This window comes from Oryctolagus cuniculus, chromosome 12, assembly GCF_964237555.1.
Source record: "Oryctolagus cuniculus chromosome 12, mOryCun1.1, whole genome shotgun sequence".
In the NCBI taxonomy this organism is placed as follows: Eukaryota; Metazoa; Chordata; class Mammalia; order Lagomorpha; family Leporidae; genus Oryctolagus; species Oryctolagus cuniculus.
Genome location: NC_091443.1, coordinates 9,829,453 through 9,851,763, shown reverse-complemented (window position 1 = coordinate 9,851,763; position 22,311 = coordinate 9,829,453). Strand labels below are relative to the sequence as shown.

At 49.0% G+C, this 22,311-nt stretch overlaps 1 protein-coding gene across 2 annotated transcripts in view; it reads left to right on the top strand.

Moving 5' to 3' along the window:
- Positions 1-22,311, top strand: part of CERS3 (ceramide synthase 3) — a 107,915-nt gene that overhangs the window by 50,237 nt on the left and 35,367 nt on the right. For both annotated transcript variants that reach the window (XM_070053524.1, XM_070053523.1), the window contains exons 5-10: positions 2,434-2,552; positions 9,453-9,510; positions 10,683-10,733; positions 15,212-15,304; positions 16,799-16,927; positions 20,145-20,251. In XM_070053524.1, the coding sequence (XP_069909625.1) occupies positions 2,434-2,552; positions 9,453-9,510; positions 10,683-10,733; positions 15,212-15,304; positions 16,799-16,927; positions 20,145-20,251 (557 nt within the window). The remainder of the gene's footprint in view (positions 1-2,433; positions 2,553-9,452; positions 9,511-10,682; positions 10,734-15,211; positions 15,305-16,798; positions 16,928-20,144; positions 20,252-22,311) is intronic.

Here is a 22,311-nt window from a genome sequence, read left to right as displayed (position 1 = left end):
ATATTAGGATGTAAGATCATAAATTTCAGTAGTTGAATTGTTGTTTTCTATAGTTTTAAGCCCTAAAGATCAATACCATGATTTGGTTTAAAGATCAAAGTTTAAATTTTAATGTTAGGTTTAATTTGAATGGTCATAACGTACAAAGTGTACTAATCAAGAAATAATCATTAGGGCAGAAACCCCTATGTGCCGTCTTGATGACGCCAGAATACATTGCATGAATCAAGGAAGTGTCTGCTGAGCTCACCTTCATGGCGAGCTCCAAATCCGCTGTGCCGCTGCCTGCTCTCAGAGATTGCACTTCAAGAACCGTGATCCTCTTCCCCTACAAAGTGTCCTTCCTAACGCTGGTGGTGCACTGCACGCCCATGCATCAGAGGAGGAGATTTAAGTTTAATAGCTGTAAAATCTAGTGCCCTGACACGTCCAGTGTTAACGTCTCTCTATTGTTCAGCTGCAGTTGAAATACCACATGAAACAGAACTTCCCCACACCTTCTAGAGTGGAAAGGGACTGCTCCCCTCCCCTCTCTCCTCCCCTCCCCTCCCCTCCCCTCCTCTCTCTCCCTTTCTCTCTCTCTCTCAGATTTATTTGTTTATTTGAAAGGCAGAGTTACAGAGAGCCAGAGAGAGAGAGAGAGTTTTTCATTCACTGGTTCACTCCCCAAATGGCTGCAATGGCTGGAGCTGGACTGATCCAGAGCCAGGAGCCAGGAGCTTCTGCTGGGACTCCCATGTGGGTACAGAGGCCAAAGGACCTGGGCCATCTTCTGCTTTCCCAGGTGCATTAGCAGGGAGCCGGATCAGAAGTGGAACAGCCAGGACTTGAACTGGCGTCCATATGGGATGCCAGCATTGCAGGCAGTGGCTTTACCCCCTACACCACAGCGCCAGCCCCTAGGCCTGTCTCTTGCTGGCAGTCGCTGCTCTACCCGTAGGCCCGTCTTGGAGGTGCTGCCTGCGGGGTTGCCTCAGCCTGCAACCCACTCCTGAGTGTTCCTGGCAGTTGCAGTATGGAGGTTAAGAACACAGGTTGTGGGAGACTGTCGGCCCGGGTCTGCCTCTGCTGCAGGCTGTGTGTGGAGATGGGCAGTTCACAGTGTGGGCCTCATTCCCCTCCATGGTCTGAGCAGAATAGCAGTGTTCATCTCAGAGGGCTCTTGTGAGGATGCAACGGAAGCAAGTCACGTGCTTGGACTAGTGCCTGGTGCACAGTGGATGCTAGTAGGGCTCAGCTGTTGTTGGTAGTCTGTTCCCAGCACAGACGTCTACACTGACCTCTGTGGGAACATGTTTAGACCTAGCTTCCCAATTGTGTCTCACAAGACCATCCCTTGTCTCTCAATGATGCTTATTTCCCTTCCCGTCTATCTTGTGCAATTGTCTGTGCATTGTAGGTGTTCAGTAAATACTTGTCTCACAAATTAATTAAACAGAATACTTCCAGAAACTTCTGTTTGCAAATTTCCCTCCCAGTGCCATTGTGGTGGCTGAGCCCAGCCTGGTGAAGCCTGACTTTGGTCCAGGGTCACTTGGACACAGAAAAAGGCCAGATCACAAGGGGGGTATTGCTGCTTGTCTTGTACGTGCCTTCATCAAGATGCTTGTGAAAGTGGTGGGCTAGTAACAAAACTGGGCTTGTCCTAACGTTGGGAAAGTTCCAGAATGAGGACGGGAACGTTAGTTTTTCTCACTGCTGAGTCTGCAGTACCTAGCACCTAGTACCTAGCAGTGGAAGCTCACTCACTGGCTTCAAGTTAATAAACATTTGAGACAGTAGAGCTGGGCCCGGAGCGCTTTCAGTGTAAGAACAGAGAGAACACAGTAGGTCGGGGCCTCAGAATATATCCTGCCACCCACCAGGCAAGCACATTGGAACGATGGCCTTGGGGAATCTGCTTTATGTTTTCAAATTATGTTAGAGTAAAGGGGTGCTTTTTTTAAAAAAAAATAATTATTTGGTAGAAATAGAGCGCTCCTATTCACTGGCTCACTTCCCAAATGCCTGCGACAGCCAGGACTGGGTCGTGGCCAAAGCCTGCAGCTGATACCGCAATGCAGGTTTCCCATGTAGGCAGCTGGAACCCAGCTATGGGGACATCACCAGCTCTCTTCCAGGGTATGTGTTAGCATAGAGGGGGACTTGAACCCAGGTATTACACTGCCTTCTGCTGCCTTCCCGTGCACATTAGCAGGGAGCTGGATCGGAAATGGAGCAGCCAGGACTTGACCAGTGCTCTGATACAGAATGCTGACATCATGGGCAGCAGCTTAACCCACTGTGGCACAGCGCAGGCCCCTGGCTTCAGACCTGCTGGCAAGATGCCTCTCCTTCCCTGGACTCAAGCTCACGTAGCCGACCTCTCTGTCTTCCCTGCCTGCCAGGCTGCTCTACGGTTGTCACTCGCTCGCTCATTTCCTCTCGTTTCAGACCGACATCTATGGACTGGCAAAGAAGTGTCACTTGACAGAGCGCCAGGTTGAAAGATGGTTTAGGAGGCGGCGGATCCAAGACAAGCCTTCCAGGATGAAGAAATTCCAGGAGGCTTGGTGAGGAGGGTGCGGAGGGCTTGGACATGCTGTGGTTGTATCCTGGGACTGTGGTCATCTCCGGGAACACTGGCGTGGGTGCAGAGGGGGTCTGGTCCGAGGCTGGCCACTCACTGCCTCCGTGCTTGCAGTCGCCTCCCTACAAAGCAGGCAGCACACGTGCTCTGAGGGGAGCAGAGGTGCCGTGTGCTGCTCCTGAGGTCCGGAGGAATCGCAGGAAGCCTTCGCTGGGTCCAGGTTGGCCTGCGTCCCAACTCACTCACTGGTTTCGTCAGAGCAGAGAGGTTCTGAGAGGCGCGTGTCCTCCTCTCAGGTCTCCAGCTGTGAGGACCTCCTTCTGTCCAGCCTGGCTGTGGCCCCCAGCCTGTCCCACTGTGGCTTCCCAGTCGGCTTCACAGGATGCACCAGGGCCCTCTGTTTGAGGAGCTGCTGGGTGCAGTGTCCTGCCTCCTATTCTGTTGCTGTCTCTGCTGCATGTGCTGCACCTGCCACCCTGCAGAGTTCCCTGTGCTGGTGACACGGGTGATAGCCTGCCATGGGGTTCAGGCCCAGGAGGGAGTTCAGAGTGCCCCTCTCCAGCCAGGCAAGGCAGAGGGGGCTGCTGGGATCTCCTCCACACAGCACTGGTTTAAGAGGGAAGGTGTGGTCTGGCCAGCAGCCTTAAGCAGCTGAGTAGGGAGACGGGAGCCTCATGTGCGAGACCCCTGACCTGCCGCAGCCCGTGCCAAGCCGCAGGATGGTGTTCTGCGGCCCACTCAGGGCAGGGCCAGGTGAGTGTGGCAGGTGCACCTGGCATGGCGGCAGCATGGCTGCGGAAGCTGGAGAGGAGCTTCTCAGAGAGAGGACCCTGAGCCAGCCCCAGAGAATGGGTCGGGTTTCAGCAAGAGCGGAAGCAGGAGCTGGGCAGCGTTTCTAAGCAAAGCAGACACAGAGCAGGAAATGATCCAGTATATTCAGGAAATAGTACGTGGGCCCACAGATAGCATTCACACTTGATCTTATTTTTTAACAATGGCACAGATAACCATTAAAAGTTGTTCTGGACTAGATAAACAGATCAAAGTAAAACACCAAGCTCTCTCACTGTGTGCAGACTGCTTTATTCTACCAGGTCTGGGCAGGGTTAGGAGATCATAGTGCCAGGTCTGCAGCCCCAGGCACTGTGGGAATGTCTAGCGCCAGGCTCTAATGGATACTGCCCACCAGGCAGCACTTCCTCCCTGACTCCAGGTGGATTTCTCTGGGCACCTGGGGTCGCTGTGTTGTCCTCCGTACTTTCTTTAATGATGGCCCGTACCTGCTGTTCCAGAGCACTCAGGGCTTTAATCCCTAGCAGGTACTTTTTTAAATTAATTTTTGTTTGAGAGACAGAGACATAAAGAATGCGCTCCCATTGCCTGGTCCATGCTCCAGATGAGCACAACACCCAGGGCTGGGCAAGGCTGCAACTGGGAGCCACATGGGTGGCTGGGGCCCAATTACTTGAGCCACCAACCTGCTGCCTCCCAGGGTGCACACTAGCAGGAAGCTGGAGTTCCACGCTGATCCAGGTACTGCAGTGTAGAGCCCAGGCACCCTGACTCTAGGTGACAGGGCTCACTCACTCCTTTGTAGTTTTTAAATCAGGTCTCTATTAGCTGAGATAACATTTCCCCTGTAGTAAGACATGATTCCCGACTACCTGCAGTTTCTAGGCAGGAGAGCCCCCTGAGCTGGACGGGGGCTCTCCCCTCACCCTCACTGGCCTGCCTGGCTGCCTCTCCCACTCCCCAGCCCCGTCTCTGGCCCCATCACCATCAGCCACGTTCGCTCTGCCAAGTTCCTCCTGACCTCACCCTGCAGTCCCATCTTCTCTTGTTACTGTCATCTTTGCATAAGCGACCAATGTCAGAATTTTTTTCTCAGTGTTTTTTTTTCTCCCACAATTACATGGATCTCAGCCTTTCCTGGAATAAAGGAAGTTTTACAACCTTGGGTTTATTTGAAGTGAGTGCAATGGCGCCAACAGACAGCATCATTCATCTTGTTATCAGTTGAGGGTAGCAGTTCTCAAACTTCTTGGTGTCAGGATATCATATTCTCTTAAAAGCTCTTGAGGCTCCCAAAGAACAATTATGTGCCTTATACCTGTATAATATTTCCTGTATTAGAAATGGAAAGTGAGACATTTGTAAAACATGAGACTGTGCAAGCTGTCATTTCATCAGTATAATTTTACTGAGAGCAGTGTTGTGATCCTGTCACATAACCTCATTTGTGAGGGAAGGAGAGGGAGAGGGGTGAATAATACTTCAGTGTTATTATGTACACTTTTGGCCTCAAGGGCCCCTGGCACACCCCTTGAGAACCTCCGGCACAGGGCGAGCTCTGAGGTCTCGCTCAGCCTCAGATCCCGTCAGGATGCACTGTATCTACTTTTTAGGGCTGGAAGAAATAGTCTGTAAGAAGGGGCTAATTATAATACCAGCTTCATAATCTTGTTAAAATATGTTTTAAATTACTGATAAAACTGTGACTACTCACGTGGCCTGGCACAGTCCTGGGCACAGGGTCAAGACATCAATAAATGCTTGAGAAACAAACAAAATGAGGTTTGCCCCCTAGGCTCGAGCTGCATTGGTGGGCTGGCTGGCCTTATGGTCTCCTCTTTCTTGTGCTTCTTGTTTGGACAAAGATAATCCAGGAACCCAAGGAAATGTTCTGTGTATCTTTGTTGGACCAAAGGCAGATAAAGCAAGGACAGACAGGTCTCGAGTTGCATGTGGCACAAAGCCCTGTAGGTTTCGCTGTGGTTCAGCTTTCTGAGTGTTGAACCCAAACCAGCCATGAGGACTGTGATCTAGTGTGGAGGCAGTGACAGGCGAGGGGCAGAATCCTAACCCCTGCCCTTTGGGTTTTACGTGGCCTGGGGCAGTGGGCCAGTGACTGCATCTCCAAGACCGGAAAATGAAACGTGCCTACGTTCCTGTTCCTGCAAGTGTAGGCGTGGTGGGCAACGCTCCACAGGGGCCTTGTGTGGGGAGCAAACCGGACTAGACTGAGTTACTGGAATTAAGACTTATTCTATGCATCTGCTCTCCCACAATATGGCGCTGGGAGAGAAGTAAACAGCTTCCGCACAGCTGCCTCCAGTTCAGCTAATAAACTGTAGGACTTGCTCCTGATTGGAGGAGAGCAGCGTACTCGGCGTGTGGGCAGCCGAGTTAGGATTGGCGGAGGAGGACTATAAAGGAGGAGAGAGACGGCATGCACCAGGAACATCTATGGGGAACATCTAAGGGAACCCGTGCAGCCCCCGAGAAGAGCCGGCCGGCGGTGTGCCGCTCCCCTGCGGAAGTGGGGAATGTGGCCAGGGGGAACCGCCCTTCCACGGAGGTGGAAGGGATAGTAGCCAACCCGGGAAGAACCAGCAGCAAACCCGGGGAGGGCCGAGCAGACAGAAAGAACAGCGCAGGGTTCAGTGTCGTTCCTCCATGAAGAGGGGGAGCGACATAATGGTGCCGTGACTCGGATATGAAGCCTAGGCAGGGCTTAGTGTCGTTCCTCCACGAAGAGGGGGAGCGACATAATGGTGCCGTGACTCGGATAGGAAACCTAGGACGGATAGCAAACTTAGGAGGGAAGAAACGGGAAGAAACGGGAAGAATTGGGAAAATATCGGAGAGAGAGACTAGCAAACAGCCTAGGGAAAATACCGGAGAGAGAGACTAGCAAACAGCCTAGGGAAAAGCCGGACGAAAAGGGTGCCGGAAGAAGCTATTGAAAGCCTAGGCATAGATTCAGATACGGACTACGGGGGGAAGCTGGGAGAAATCTCTAAGGTCTAAGGTCGAAAGTGAAAGCTAGAACAAACAGACTCGGACGCGGACTGTGGGGAGAGGCCAGGAGAAATGAGGGAGGAATATCGTTGGAGGAAAGCTTGGGGAAATATACCGGGTAGAGAAAAGTGTTAGGGAAATTGAAGCCGCGGGGGGCAGGCCGAGGCGGACACGAAAGCCACTTTGGGATTCTCAAGTTAGCCCGGGAATAGGGGGCGAAAGTTGAAACCAGAAGCTGAAACGTAAGCCAGATTGGGATCCGTCTGATTAGCCCGGGGAGCAAAGGACGGGAAGCCAAACCGTGGGGCGGAGATGTAAGCTGGGTTGAATTCGCCAGGCTAGCCCGGGGAACTTAGATTGAATGCTAGTGGCGGACACGTAAGCTACGCTGTGTGACTCGCGGAGGCTGCCGCGCGCAGACAGAGCGTGCGGGGCTCAAGTACATAGGAAACGCGGGGTTGGCGCGAGGCCGTGGTTCAGACGCGAAAGGGTTAAGTGTGAGACCGCGGAGTGTGCGCGCAAAGCCGAGCCGCGCAAAGCCGAGCCGCGCAGATGAGAGAGGCGCGGGCTGAAGCGGCTGCTCAGCCGGAAAGCCGCCGAGAAATAGCCTCGGGGCGGAGCCTGCCGGCAGGGCGAGGCACCGGGAGGCCGCGGGGATAAGAGAAATAGAAGTTTAGAAGTAAAGTGAGAGAAATAGGAATGCTGGAAGATAGAAGTAAAATGGGAGAAATAGGAATGCCCGGAGATAGAGAAGTAGAGAAATAGAAAGGCCTCCCCTCAACATGGCAGTGAGAAAGCTTGGATTCGGTCTGCCCGATTAAGTGAGGCGATGAGCACCTGCGGCGGCTAGCAGCTTATGCGCCGCAGGTCACCAAAGACAGGCACGAATTAACATCAGTAAGGCTTCCCCACAATACAACAATTAGGAGGCTTGGATTCGGTCTGCCTGATTAAGGCGGTAAGCGCCAGCAAGCAGCTCGACCAGAGTATGAGCTGCAGGTCACCGAAGATAGGCACGAACCAACACTAATAAGTCTCCCCCACAATACGGCAATGAGAAGGCTTGGATTCGGTTTGCCTGAGTGTTAGGGCTTGTAAGCCCCTGCAGGCAGAGCAGAGCATGCGCTGCAGGGCACCGAATACAGGCACGCATCAGCGCCTAAAAACTTCCTCACAACATGGCGAAGAGAGGACCCGGATTCGGTTTGCCTGATTGATAGGACTTGTAAGAGCCTGTGGCAACTCTAGCAAGTAGAGCAGAGTGTGTGCCGCGGGACACCGAAGACAGGCGCGTATCAACGCCAAAAAATAAAAAGAAAGGGGGATCTGTGGGGAGCAAACCGGACTAGACTGAGTTACTGGAATTAAGACTTATTCTATGCATCTGCTCTCCCACAATATGGCGCTGGGAGAGAAGTAAACAGCTTCCGCACAGCTGCCTCCAGTTCAGCTAATAAACTGTAGGACTTGCTCCTGATTGGAGGAGAGCAGCGTACTCGGCGTGTGGGCAGCCGAGTTAGGATTGGCGGAGGAGGACTATAAAGGAGGAGAGAGACGGCATGCACCAGGAACATCTATGGGGAACATCTAAGGGAACCCGTGCAGCCCCCGAGAAGAGCCGGCCGGCGGTGTGCCGCTCCCCTGCGGAAGTGGGGAATGCGGCCAGGGGGAACTGCCCTTCCACGGAGGTGGAAGGGATAGTAGCCAACCCGGGAAGAACCAGCAGCAAACCCGGGGAGGGCCGAGCAGACAGAAAGAACAGCGCAGGGTTCAGTGTCGTTCCTCCATGAAGAGGGGGAGCGACATAATGGTGCCGTGACTCGGATATGAAGCCTAGGCAGGGCTTAGTGTCGTTCCTCCACGAAGAGGGGGAGCGACACCTTGCACACGTGTAAGGGACAAATACTGCTTTATGATCGTTATCTCAGCAGTCGCTAGGTAAAATAGGAATAATTTTTAAGAGGAATTTTATTTTGGAAAGTTGCACACACACAAAGGTAGACAGAGTACGTAAGGAACTGTGTATGCTACTGCCTGTCACTAGCTGTTAACAGTTGTCACCCAAGGCCACTCCTATGTCATCCAACCCCACTCACCCTGTCCCGCACAACAGACTATTTTTGAAGCAAATGTAAGGCATTATATGATTTGGTTTGTCGGTAGTGTATCATGTGTCTTTAAAATATAGAACTCTTGTATTTTAAGCAAAAATTCTAATACTAGGCTAGGACCTTATCTGAAAAATTTTAATTTAATAGCAACAACTATTCCAAAAGTGTTCAGATTTAATTGCCTCAATGATTTTCTTTATAATTTATTTCGATCAGAATCTAAATAAGATCCATATATTGCAGTTGGTTGACACAGTGTCTGTCAAGCGTCTTAATGCATAAGTCTTTCTTCCATATACAGCAAAAAATAGTTTCTTTCAAATCTACTCTTAAGAGAAAAGGCTGAAGTCTGGCCATATAGAGATATTTTAAATGGAATTTAAATGGGAATAAAATAAGTGATTGGGCTAATTAGACTCTGTCATGTTTTGTTGGCGACAGTGTTAATATCGAACCATTGTTGGCTTTATGTCTGGACAACTAGCGCATGTTGTTGCTTGCTTCAGGTTAAAAAGATGACGAGACCATTCACAAATTACCTTCAATGGCTGTTATGTTTTGAGATAAGGTTTGTTCTCATATTATGGGCTGAAAGACTCGCTGTGCAGTAGCCCTGTGGCTGGAGGACTCGCTGTGCAGTAACCCTGTGGCTGACGGACTCGCTGTGCAGTAGCCCTGTGGCTGGAGGACTCGCTGTGCAGTAGCCCTGTGGCTGACGGACTCACTGTGCAGTAGCCCTGTGGCTGGAGGACTCGCTGTGCAGTAGCCCTGTGGCTGACGGACTCGCTGTGCAGCAGCCCTGTGGCTGGAGGACTCGCTGTGCAGTAGCCTTTGGTGGAGGGCAGAGCCGGGTGTGGACGCGGGAGCCTGTGACTCCACTGTGCACTCTTAGCTCTGCCTCGCCAGTCCCGGTCTGCCCTGCGGCTCAGCCTGCTCTGCAAGGCGGTGAAGACTGTTCTTTCTTCCCACAGCTGGCGGTTTGCATTTTACTTAGTGCTCAACATTGCTGGAGCCGCATTCCTTTATGATGTAAGTTGTCTTTTTTATCTCTTTGATTGGAATTTGTAATTTTAAAGATTCTTGCCTAAAAATTCCTGTAAGGTCCGGTACTTCCAGTTAGAAAACCAGTTTTAGAGATTTCTCTCAGATATATATTACACATTATATATTAAATATGTATTACATATTATATAATATATATTAAATATATACATTTAAGTTTATTTATTCATTTGAAAGAGTTATACAGAGAGACAGAGAGATCCTCCATCCACTGGTTTACTCCCCAGATGGCCTGCAATGGCTAGAGCTGAGCCAGACGGAAGCCAGGAGTCAGGAGCCTCTGCTGATCTCCCACATGGGTGCAGGGCCCAAGCATGTGGGCCTTCCTCCACTGCCCTCCCAGGCCATCAGCAGGGAGCTGGATTGGAAGTGGAGTAGTCAGGATTCAAACCAGCGCCCTTATGGGATGGCAGAGTCTCAGGTGGTGGCTTTACCCACTGTGCCCGACGTTGGCCTCTCTCTCAGATATCTCATTGCTACAGATGTCTCCAGATACTGACATTGCTATGGGAGTCTGATCTCTAGTTGGTTTGGAAGTCATGTGTTAGTGGACTCACTTGCTCACGGCAGTTCCTGGGTTCACAGGCGTTTCCTCAGCACTGGCTGCCGACTTCAGATTCTCTCTGAGTCGTGGATTTCACAGGTGGTAGAGTGAACACCCAGACAGTGAGAGCAGAAGTAGATCTTGCCGTGTGTCTCGTTTCCCAAAAAGAACGTCAGGAACAGCTCATGTTTTCTGCTGAAATTAGCCTTGGACTCTGACAAAAATTTTTTTTAAGAGATTCTCTTTTATTTATTTACTTGAGAAGTGGAGTTACAGAGAGAGGGAGAGACAGAGAGAAAGGTCTTCCCTCCGCTGGTTCAGTCCCCAGATGCCGCAATGGCTGTAGCTGCACTGATCCGAAGTCAGGAGCTTCCTCCTGGTCTCCCATGCAGGTGCAAGGACCCACACTTGGGCCATCTTCAAATGCTTTCCCACGCCATAGCAGAGAGCTGGATGAGAAGTGGAGCAGCCAGGACTTGAACCGGCGCCCAATGGGATTTTGGTGCCACAGGCAGAGGCTTAGTCCGCTCTGCCATAACGCTGACCCCTGGACTCTGATAAATTAACTTCTCTCTTGGCTCCTTTTCCCCCCCAGAAACCTTGGGCGTATGACCTGTGGGAGGTTTGGAATGGCTACCCCAAACAGGTAAGTCCCCTCTGGCACAGCACCCCCTCACTTCCACACCCAGGGCCCTGAGCTTGCCCCTGGCTAGGGCTGTCCCCCCTTGGGCTTTGCCCACTGCCCTGGCACCACCATGCCGCAGCCTCCTCACCCTTACTGCCCCTCACTCGTCTCGTCCTGGGGTTTGTGTACAGCCACTGTAATCACGCGCTACGGCTTAGATCGCCCATCTTACTGTTGACTTCTTTTTTTTAAGATTTTTATTTATTTATTTGAGAGTTAGAGTTACAGACAGAGAGGCAGAGACAGAGAGAAAGGTCTTTCTCTGCTTCACTACCCAAATGGCCACAATGGCTGGAGCTACGCCAGTGCAAAGCCAGGAGGAGCCAGGAGCTTCTTCCAGGTCTCCCACGCGGGTGCAGGGACCCAAGGACTTGGGCCATCTTCTACTGCTTTTTCAGGCCACAGCAGAGAGCTGGATTGGAAGAGGAGCAGCTGGGACTCTAACCGGCGCTCATATGGGATGGCCGTGCTGCAGGCGGAGGATTAACCTACTGCGCCACGGCGCCGGCCCCCTGTCGACTGTATTTTTTAGCACCTTTTCTACACCCTCCTTTTCTGTGGGACAGCCAAATTTTTTTTTCTTTTTTTTTTTTTTTCATTAGAGTTCTCTGTCTTCCCTTAGAGTGACTGTGAGCTGTGCATTCGTGGTTATCCTGGAGATACTCACACACATGCGTGATTATTACAGTCCAGTATCCAGTAGAGCCCACACCTCTGGCCAGCCGCTGGATGGTCGTTCGATATACCACACACCCTCCTCCTTCAAGTATTGAAAACCCTGCAGGTCATTCCTGTCCTTGTTTTGGTGGTCAGTGGGCTTCCCTCCGCACGCTGTCGCCTGCTTCCTGCTACCCTTTTGGCTGAAGAAATCATCTTGGTGTTACTGAAGGGCAAGTCTGACACGTCTTGTGTGTCTCAAAGTGTTAGCACCTTGCCTTTTTTTTTGTTTTTGTTTTTGTTTTTGTTTTTTAAAGGATGCTTTTGCTTGGTATAGAATTCTAGGTCTTTCCAGTTCGTGCCCTAAAAATGTTCTGTCTTTTTCTGGGATCCATCAACTTTAAGAATTCAGCTATCACTTTTTTCCTTCTTTGAATATGATGTCTTTTTTCTCTCTCTGTTTTGTTTATCTTTTTTTCTGGCTTCCAGCAGTTTTGTTACGATATACATAGGAAAACGTAGTACATCTTGAATCTGCAGCTTGGTATCTTTAGTGAGATTGGAAAATGTTTAGCCGTCGCTGCTGTTCCTTTCTCTGTCTGGATTCCAAGTGCGACGGTGCTAATGTGCTAGCCTTTCACAGGAGGCCCCGAGAGTCCCTTATGCTTTCAAAGTTGTCGCCATCCTCTTGCCTCTCTGCTCTTTGGTCTGTTGGGAGGAGCCCTCCGTGGGTCTCTGGCATTTCTGTGTGTCGTGTGAGATGGGGCACCGACTGCCTTCTGTCTGCACTTCTTTCCAGTGTTGTCAAAGAGCTGAGCAGATAATGACAGTTTCTCTCTCTAGAGCAAAGGGTGAGCGTGTTGCTGTCCACTACAAAAACTCAGCTTCTCCAGCCCAGGGACCCACTGTGCGTGTGGTTGTGATTTGACCCTCTTTGCTCAGCCCCATGGGAACTGAGGGCAGGAGACCTGGCCCAGATACTGACACTCTGCTTACTGCTATTACTTGGAGCCATAGCCTATCCTTTCTCTCTGACCCAGGAGTCTCCTTCGTCTCCCAGGATCCATGAGACTTGTGACACTCTGACTGTTAGCTCGCGAGTAGGGTGGGAATCTCAGACTCTGGTCGCTCTGGGTATTTTCTACTTTGATGTCCTCTAGTTCACTCGTGCCTTCTTCTTTTGTGGCCTTCATGTCTTTATTAAAAAAAAAAAAGATTTATTTATTTATTTATTTTAAAGGCAGAGTTACAGAGAGGCAGAGGCAGAGAGAGAGAGAAAGAGAAAGAGAGAAAGAGAGGTCTTCCATCCTCTGGTTCACTCCCCAAATGGCCACAAAGCCTGGAGCTGGGCCTATCCGAAGCCAGGAGCCTCTTCCAGGTCTCCCACGTGGGTGCAAGGGCACAAGGACCTGGGCCATCTTCTACTGCTTTCCCAGGCTACAGCAGAGAGCCGTATTGGAAGTGGAGCAGCCAGGACTTGAACCGGCACCCATATAGGATGCCGGCCCTCAAGTGGCAGCTGGTTTACCCTCTACACCACAGTGCCAGCCCCGGCCTTAATTTCAGTTATTTCATTTTTCATTTCTCTAATTTTCATTTATTTTTTTTTTAAAAAGATTTATTATTTGAAAGTCAGAGTTACACAGAGAGAGGAGAGGCAGAGAGAGAGAGAGAGAGAAAGAGAAAGAGAGAGAGAGAGAGAGAGAGAGAGAGAGAGAGAGGTCTTCTATCCGATGGTTCACTCCCCAATTTGCTGCAGTGGCCGGAGCTGTGCCAATCTGAAGCCAGGAGCCAGGAGCTTCTTCCGGGTCTCCCACATGGGTGCAGGGGCCCAAGGACTTGAGCCATCTTCTACTGCTTTCCCAGGCCATAGCAGAGAGCTGGATTGGCAGTGGAGCAGCCGGGTCTCGAACAAGCACCCATATGGGATGCCAGCACTTCAGACCAGGACGTTAACCCGCTGTGCCACGGCGCTGGCCCCCTTAATTCTTTTTTTGTGGGTGCCAGTTCTCTACTGAAATTTCCCATCTTCTAATTGATTTTTGAACTTATTTTAAAGTCCAAATCTTATGAGTCTCATATCTTCATCTCTGTTGGAGCTGTTTTCTTTTTCATTCTCATCTCCTTATGCTTTGATAACCTTCGGTTGAATTAGAGACACCGTATGTGAGAAATTATAGATGACCAGAGCAGCATCCTCCTTCCGAGTGAATTCACTTTTATTTCTGTTGGGTGTCAGGGAAGGGCCAGTCACCTTTAATTCACGAGTGGGCCAATTCAGTGTGGACCACAGTCTGTGAGGGTCGGTGTGTTGCCAGCCAATCCATGTCGCAGGCTGCTCTTCAGTGGTTTGAACGGAAGGTGACGTGTTAGGACTCCTTTGTCTTGGTCACCCTGAAGACTGCCTTGTTTCTGATGCTATGCGGTTCCCAGAAGCCCTGCACACCATCGGCTGCATCTGCATCTCTGCAATCCAGCTGCATATAAGTTGAAAAATACAGAATCTATGATATACATAGGGGTGGTTTTCTTTGGATTTATTCTACTTACAGTTAGTAAGTAGAATATGGTAATTAGTAATTCATAAATAGAATTAGTAAGTAGAATATTCTTAAATATTGGGTGCACTTGCACATGAAGGGTTTGCTCTAATGAGTCCCCTCCCCGCTTTGAGTCTTAACTCTTTGGGTTCTGGATACCTTGATTGCTCTGTGATGCCTTCAAACACTTTTTTTTTGTCTTTTATTCAGATTTTTAAAAGTTATTCCCACTATGGGGCCTAAGTTATTACAGGCTTGTTATTCAGAAGAGAGCAGACTCTCCCCTTCTTTTATGACCTCGTGGAGGCTGCCGAGTGGACCAGTGGACCTTTAATGCTGTTATCCTCAGCATTAAAGAATCAAAGAAGAGACCTAGGCATTCTCTCTGCCAAACCCCGTCCCATCATCTTCCACCTCCAACTTAGTCTTATCTTGTCAGATGTACCAGTTATCTGTTGGTAACAAATCATCCTCAAAGCTCCCTGCCTTAAGATAACAACCATTTATTTGCTCAAATTTGAGTTGGAGTTGGGCTGGGCTCAGCTAAGCAGAGATTCTGCTCCGTGCAGCATCAGCTGAATTCATTCCCGTATATTATTTTCCCTCAGGGGAGGGCTTGTGTCCCTGATGCCTTCCTTCATGTCTTTAGCAGTCAGCCCATTGATTGTCTTCTTTGAAGCCCCTCCCCCAGGGTAGCTCAGATTTCTTAACGGTGCTTGGTTTGAAGCCCCTGCTTGCACCACACTTACTTCCGTTCACGTCCCTGGTCAGTGTGAAGGAGACCACACAAGGGCCAACATCAGGACCACTCACTGGGAGCATGAAGGTGGCAGTGTCTCCAGCAAGAACAGAATGCCTCCACGTAGCCAAAATAAGCACCCCCACAGCCATGCAATTATTAGGGAAGCTTCTAGCTGTAGATATATGTTTTGAGAAGACATTTGTAGAGTCCTTAAGTAGTTGTATACACTATTACTGCTCCTTTAAAGTATGCACAGCTGTGGCTATTTCATAAACTTCTTAGACAAAAACATTTAACTTGATTTTGGAATAACTGTCTACCTTTTTAGAAATAAAACACCTCAAGATAGTATCTCTAGTTCCTTTTGTGAAAGTTGAAGTATAAATCACTGTCATTTGATGGAGTTTTTGTGTAATACAAGTAGGTATAGCAGTAGGTCTTGGTGCATTGAGATAAGTGTTGCCAGGGTGGTATGTAAAGTAGTGAATTCTCCTCCTCAGCCGCTGCTGCCCTCCCAGTACTGGTACTACACCTTAGAAATGAGCTTCTACTTCTCTCTGCTGTTCAGCCTCAGCTCCGACGTCAAGAGGAAGGTAAGCATCTTATTTGCAAAGCTGCTTGATCAGTTTCTTTGGAAATTCACATCCGTCTGCCTAAAATTCCAATTTCTAATGGTGTTTCCAGCTCCGGTGCACTGACATTTTTGGTCTGTAGAGGCCCTTGGATAGCCTTGTGAGGAAATCTTGCTTCAGGCTTTATTACCTTTGCCTTATTTTCAGGGAGACTGAGTCACATCTACAGTGCCTCCTCTGAGGTCACAGGAGGAGGTGCTTGGGGACTGTCTGGTTGTCACCGGTTCCCCTTTGCTAGACCAGAAAACCAGTCCCGAGACTTCCTCCCATGTCAGCACTGTAGATCCGACCATGAATACTTGTAGTGGATGCTTCATGTTCTGCACCCCACATAGAAGCTTGGTTTGCAAACGTGTGTATGATGAATAAAATGAAGTTTAATTCAATATTAGGGCAAACCAGGTTCAGCTGAGTGGTGCTTGAGCTGAGTGAGGAGGACATTTCCTCATTACTAAAGGGCACGCTGGTCAACTGAACATTTAACAAAAAGACTTAAACTATGTACAAGAGCACGCTGGGGAGGAATGAGAGATGTGCTCTCCACTTCCACGTAACTCGATAATAGCTACACGTTTAACTGTTACCTACTTCAGTCCAAGAAGGCATCACAATTTAGTTGTTTGGGTATTTTTCCTCAAAGAAATCTTCACTGGAGGAAGGAAGTGTCAGAATCAAAAGTAATAATACCATTACAGGAAGGGGAGTCGGGGTAGTGAGCAAAGGGAAGGTCATGGTCATCAGTGTCTCAGTTTTCCTAACGGGTTTATCACATGTGGACAACTTACTATATCGTTCAGGTTTCTTTTGACATTTGTATGTAAAGGCATCAGATCATATGTATTTTCTGATTTTTCCCCCAAATATTGAATATGAGACTAATCCATATTAATAAGTGTGGTTGTATTTAACTTATTCTTACTGTTGCATAGTTTTGTAAAGGTGCTAGTTGTTCATTCTACTATTAAAGATCCTGGGTTTTTTCAAAAAAAAAAAAAAAAACCTTCGCAGAAAAGTAGATTGATCCTGTATTTCTCCCACGTTTATTTCACAGTGGTTGATTTTTCTTTTATCACAGATGGGTGTTACTTGTTCCATCTACATTTATTGTAATGGTTGTATATATTTTTATTATAACTTTTTTTCTTTTTTGGAATTAGGCAAGGAATAAACGTGTGTGCATCTGTGTGTATGTGCGCATGTGTCCAGTCTGGGGCAGGGAAGAGCAAGCACATGTTAGCAATTCGATGACAAGTCTTCAAGCTAAATGACTTCATCAGTGAGGATGATACTTGTGCTAGCCTTCTCGCAAGGATCATGTTTAAGGATGTAAAGTGAAAGCATTTTAGAAATTTCAAACCATACGGATGCATGTTGTTGGTGGTGTTATTATGTCTTCCAGTGACTGGGAAATAACTGTGTTTGCTTAATGCCTTCCATCTCCCCCTGGTTCCACAGGACTTCCTGGCACACGTCATCCACCACCTGGCTGCCATTAGTTTGATGAGCTTCTCGTGGTGTGCTAATTACATCCGCAGCGGGACCCTCGTGATGTTTGTGCACGACGTGGCTGACATTTGGCTGGAGGTACACGAAGGCCCTTACAGACCTAGTGACAAGACCAGGTCCTGGGCTGCTGCAGCTGCTCCCAGAAGACGTGGTCTTGGGGCGATGTAGCCCTGAAAGCATCCCAAGCCCGAGAATGTGTCTGGGTTCCCAGATCCTTCAAGACTGAAAAAGCGAACCCTGTCAGTGTTAATTGTTAAACCTCTTGAGTGGTGCCAGAGAGAGGCAGAGTGGGGGAGTCCACAGGTGGCAGGTGCATGTGGGTGCCAGGAAGGCTGTCAGGAAGATGGGGTGTCTGAAGAAGGAATGGGTTCTAATCTTTTCCAAGGAAAGCCTTGGTTTGTGGTATCAGGGATTTTAAAGTTGGACAGCACCATCTGTTCCCTTTGGCCAATGCCTGAGTTAGCTAGTGAGTGCTCACCTGCTCCAGCCCAGTCTGCTCCTTTAGGGATGTTTTCCTAAATGGCCATCATTTGCCAAGGGAGAAAGAGGGCTTAGGGTGCTTCCTGAAACAGCGATCTTCCTAAATGCCTCACCCCACTCACATCACCCACAAAATAGGAGCATCAAAGCCACGTGTTTCCTTGCCATGTGTTTCTTACGTGTCGGTTCCTGTTGACCGCCTGGCCATGACTGAATGGTCCCTGTCATTGCAGTCTCCTGCTGGACTCAGCAGTGGGTGCCGGGACCACTTAGGTGTCATCATTTATAATGAACCCAGTGAAAGCGATGCTGACCATTTCACATTCAGGATTGCCCCTTGAGGTGCTAATCATGGAAAATAGGTTGATATGGAAGGAATTAAACTTAATAGAATCTTGCACCTCTAGTTCTGGGTTCAGTGAACTTTTTGGTAGAGGGCCAGGTAGTAAATCTAGTTGTGGACTGCACGTGATTTTCTTTGTTTTTTGGTCTTTTCTTTTTCCTTACACCCCCTTAAAAATGTGAAACCCATTCTTAAGGGCCGGCCCACTTCAGCCTGTGGGCAGGCTGCAATTTTCCAAGCCCTGTTCACAAGGTACCAGAAGTGTTTGAAGCCGTTTCGAAGCATCTGGCCGCGTGGAAGTGTTCTCGTGCCTCCACCTGGTGTGTAACCAAGATCAGCTCTGTCAAGCCCACTCTGAAGGTGGAGCGGATTCAGGTGCTCAGGGCAGTCATGGGCTGAGCAGAGGGGGCTTGGGCCGGCGCGGCCATGCGCGGCCGTCTCCACCGTGCTGACCTCCCCCTCTGATCCTGTCTCAGCCACCCTGACTGAAGACTAAGAGCACACGGGCCTGGCTCCAGAGCTGTGTTCTGTCTGTTGTTCCTGAGCCCTCTGGTTCCACTGCCTTTGGGTGTGTCCAATGCAGCAGCAGCTTCATTGTGCTGGGGAGGGGGTGGGTGCTCAGACCCCAGTAGACACTGAGTGGTCACGCACACACACCCCCACACCCACATACCTCCTGTCATTAACGTGACACAACCGACTCCCTGAGAGACTTGGACAAATCACTTACTGTTTTGTTTTCTCTCCTCATGGAACCTGAGAAGTCCTGTCTGTCCCTTAGGGTACACTGTGGGGTTTAGCTCATTCCTGTTTAAAAATGTTCTGAGGTCCTTCGGTAACAGCAACAATAACAGAAGCAAAACAGGAGAAGCCAGATGTCCAGCTGCGGGGCCCTTCATGGCTGCGCCCTGAGGACAGCTCCTGTCGACAGTGATCCTGAGTCGGTGTAGCTGGAGGTCTAGCTGGAGGAGCCCAGGTCTCGGTGTAGCTGGAGGCCCAGAGCAGGGCTGCAACTCCCTCCGCACCAGGGGTAGCGCCGACGTCGCCTGGGGGCCAGGGCCCCTTGGTGGTGTCGCAGATGGCGCTGCCCGCATCGCCCACTTCCGGAGCAGTGAGTTAGTGTTTGCTCTCTCGGTCAGGGGCTGATTGCACCCACGTAGGATACAGCTTCTTCCCCTGTGTAGACCTCTCTTGAGAAGGAGCTGGTTAATCTTTCTTCTTCCTGAGGACAGGTGGTAGACCACTGGTCAGCTCCCCAGCATCTACACCCCTCACCCCTAGGTGACCTTTTGCCCTCCCCTGGCAGACCCAGCACCCCCACAGTCTCCTCAGTGGTCCCGAGCAAACAAGGGAGGTTGTCGCCTGGTTTCTCGTTATCAGTCAGGCCAGAGTGTGCGCAGCAGCTTTTCTGCCGAGAAAGCTACTTTGCCTCCCCAAGGGGTTCACGGAATTTCTGTCATTAACATGTGCATCCCTCACATCCCATGCTGGCCTAGACGCTGACCCTCCAAACAGTGACCCAGCTAATTCCAGCGATGCTAAACCTCTGGTCTTGCCCTCACCCCTGACTCCCAGCCCTAGGTGTGCTCGCCTTCTGGGCCACAGCTGAAGCTGTTGAGTTTGCGGTCGCTGCCAGCCCACGGTCTGGTCCCACATCCGCACCTTGTTGGGTTGGAAATGCAGTGCGGAGCCTTTCTGATTCTTGAAGGCCCTGAGCCTCCAGGTGACGTCATTTCTGAGCCCGCCCAAGGACAAGCTGCGGTCCCTCGAGGGATGGTCTGCGCCCCAGCAGCTTCACCCGCTTGCCTGCCCCCGGCCCCCATCAGAAACGTTCCCTTCCAGCCTTGGGCTCCCTGGTAATGTGGCAGAGACCCTTCCTCAGCCGGCCTCAGACAGCACATTCAGCATCTGTGTTTGCATTTCTGTGGCTCCTACACAGATAATATGAGCAGCACAGTCTGCATAAAGCAGGAGAAATCAGGTGTCCACTCTTTATTCCAGCCAGCACAGGGTTCCAGAGTTGCCTCTGACCCTGCATCTCCCGTCATCCTCTCTGAAGTGGCCACACTGATGCAGCGGTCCCAGCCTGGGCCAGGGGCTCACCATTCAGCCTTTTGTTAACCGTTGATGGAGATAGTAAATAAATGCCCTAAAAAAATGCATCTTAGAACTGTTTATGCTAACTTAGCATGAGTTATCGTAGTCATTGTGACGTCCTTTTAGATTATTACGTTACCGAAAATTGCAAACATATGACAAGTAAGGAGAACAGTGTGAGGAGCTGTCCAGCTCTAGCACTTGTCACTGTGGCCGATCTTGTGCGATCCATCGGCCCACCCACACTTGTCCCTTCCTTGCAGACTGCTTTGAAACTAATCCCAGATGCCCTGTCATTTAATTTATACATATTTAATTTGTGAAGTCTGTGCTACTCTCACTTTATCCGCTGAAGTTTGCTTTCTTCGTCCTCAGTCTGCTAAGATGTTTTCCTACGCTGGATGGAACCAAACCTGCAACTGCCTCTTCTTCATCTTCTCCCTGCTCTTCTTTGTCAGCCGCTTCATCGTCTTCCCCTTCTGGTAAGTGGACAGGCGCTCGCCCTGCCTCGGCGTGCACTCGGGTTGTCGAGCAGGCGTTACCGTCGCCGTTGTCTTGCCTTTCCTTGTGTTCATCCCTGGTTGGTCGTGCCACCTTCAGTTGGAGAAAAGGAATGTGAGCATTTTTATAAATAAGAAGAGCAGAATCCTCCAATGTGAAAAAAGTCTCATTTCAAAGGGAGGTGGAGAATTGTGTGCCCCAGTAGCTGAGCACCTCCTCGTTTGCAGCTTGTCTGATGAGTGTGCATCTCTCTTTGAGATCGGCGACCTTCCAGGTACCCAGTGAAGAGTCATTGGCCAATCATCAGGTCTCTAGGAGAGGCGTGTTCTGCGTTCCTGTAATTATACCTGCTAATGCAATGCCAGACTTTAGATTGGGTCCTTGATGTATCTTGGCTCCAGTCTACCCGACAAACCAGGGAGCTGGGTATTATCACTGCCACTTCACAGATGCCGAAACCGATACTCATCTTGTTCTCAGTGACTACTAGTCTTCACAATGATTAGGGTGCCCTTTTGATATTGATTGACTCAGGTGATTTTGTTTTGCTATGGGCTGGAATGAAGAACTTCTTTTTTAAAGATTTGTTTTATTGATTTGAAAGGCAGAGTTCTTGTTTTTAACTTTTATTTAATAAATATAAATTTCCAAAGTACAGCTTTTGGATTACAGTGGCTTTCCCCCCCATAACTTCCCTCCCACCTGCAACCCTCCCATCTCCCGCTCCCTCTCCCATTCCATTCACGTCAAGATTCATTTTCAATTCTCTTTATATACAGAAGATCAATTTAGTATATATCAAGATTTCAACAGTTTGCACCCACACAGAAACACAAAGTGTAAAATACTGTTTGAGTACTAGTTATAGCATTAAATCACAATGTACAGCACATTAAGGACAGAGATCTTACATGGGAAGTAAGTGCACAACGACTCCTCTTGTTGACTTTACAAATTGACACTCCTGTTTATGGCATCAGTAATCACCCTAGGCTCTCGTCATGAGTTGCCAAGGCTATGGAAGCCTTTTGAGTTTGCCAACTCTGATCTTATTTAGATAAGGTCATAGTCAAAGTGGAAGTTCTCTCCTCCCTTCAGAGAAAGTTACCTCCTTCTTTGATGGCCTGTTCTTTCCACTGGGATCTCACTTGCAGAGATCTTTCATTTAGGTGTTGTGGTTTTTTTTTTTTTTTTTTTTTTTTTTTTTTTTTTTTTTGCCAAAGTGTCTTGGCTTTCCATGCCTAAAATACTCTCATGGGTTCTTCAGCCAGATCTGAATGCCTTAAGGGCTGCTTCTGAGGCCAGAGTGCTGTTTAGAGCATCTGCCATTCTATGAGTCTGCGGTGTATCCCGCTTCCCATGTTGGATCGTTCTCTCCCTTTTTATTCTATCAGTTAGTATTTGCAGACACTAGTCTTGTTTATGTGATCCCTTTGACTCTTAGACCTATCATTATGATCAGTTGTGAACTGAAATGGATCACTTTGACTAGTGAGATGGCATTGGTACATGTCACCTTTATGGGATTGAATTGGAATCCCCTGGCATGTTTCTAACTCTGCCATTTGGGGCAACTCCGATTGAGCATGTGCCAAAGTGTACATCTCCTCCCTCTCTTATTCCCACTCTTATATTTAACAGGGATCACTTTTCAGTTGAATTTAAACACCTAAGAATAATTTTATGTTAATTAAAGAGTTCAACCAATAGTATTAAGTAAAACAAAAAAGAATACTAAAAAGAATAAAGTATTAAGTTTTTCCTTGACAGTCAGGACAAGGGCTGATCAAGTTACTGTTTCTCCTAGTGTCCATTTCACTTCAACAGGTTTCCTTTTTGGTGCTCGGTTAGTTGTCCCTGATCATGGAGAACATATGATATTTGTCCCTCTGGGACTTGCTTATTTCACTCAGCATGATGTGTTCCAGATTCCTCCATTTTGTTGCCAATGACCGGATTTCATTGTTTTTTTTTTTTTTTTTTTTTTTTTTTTTTTTTTTTTTTTTACTGCTGTATAGTATTCTATAGAGTACATGTCCCA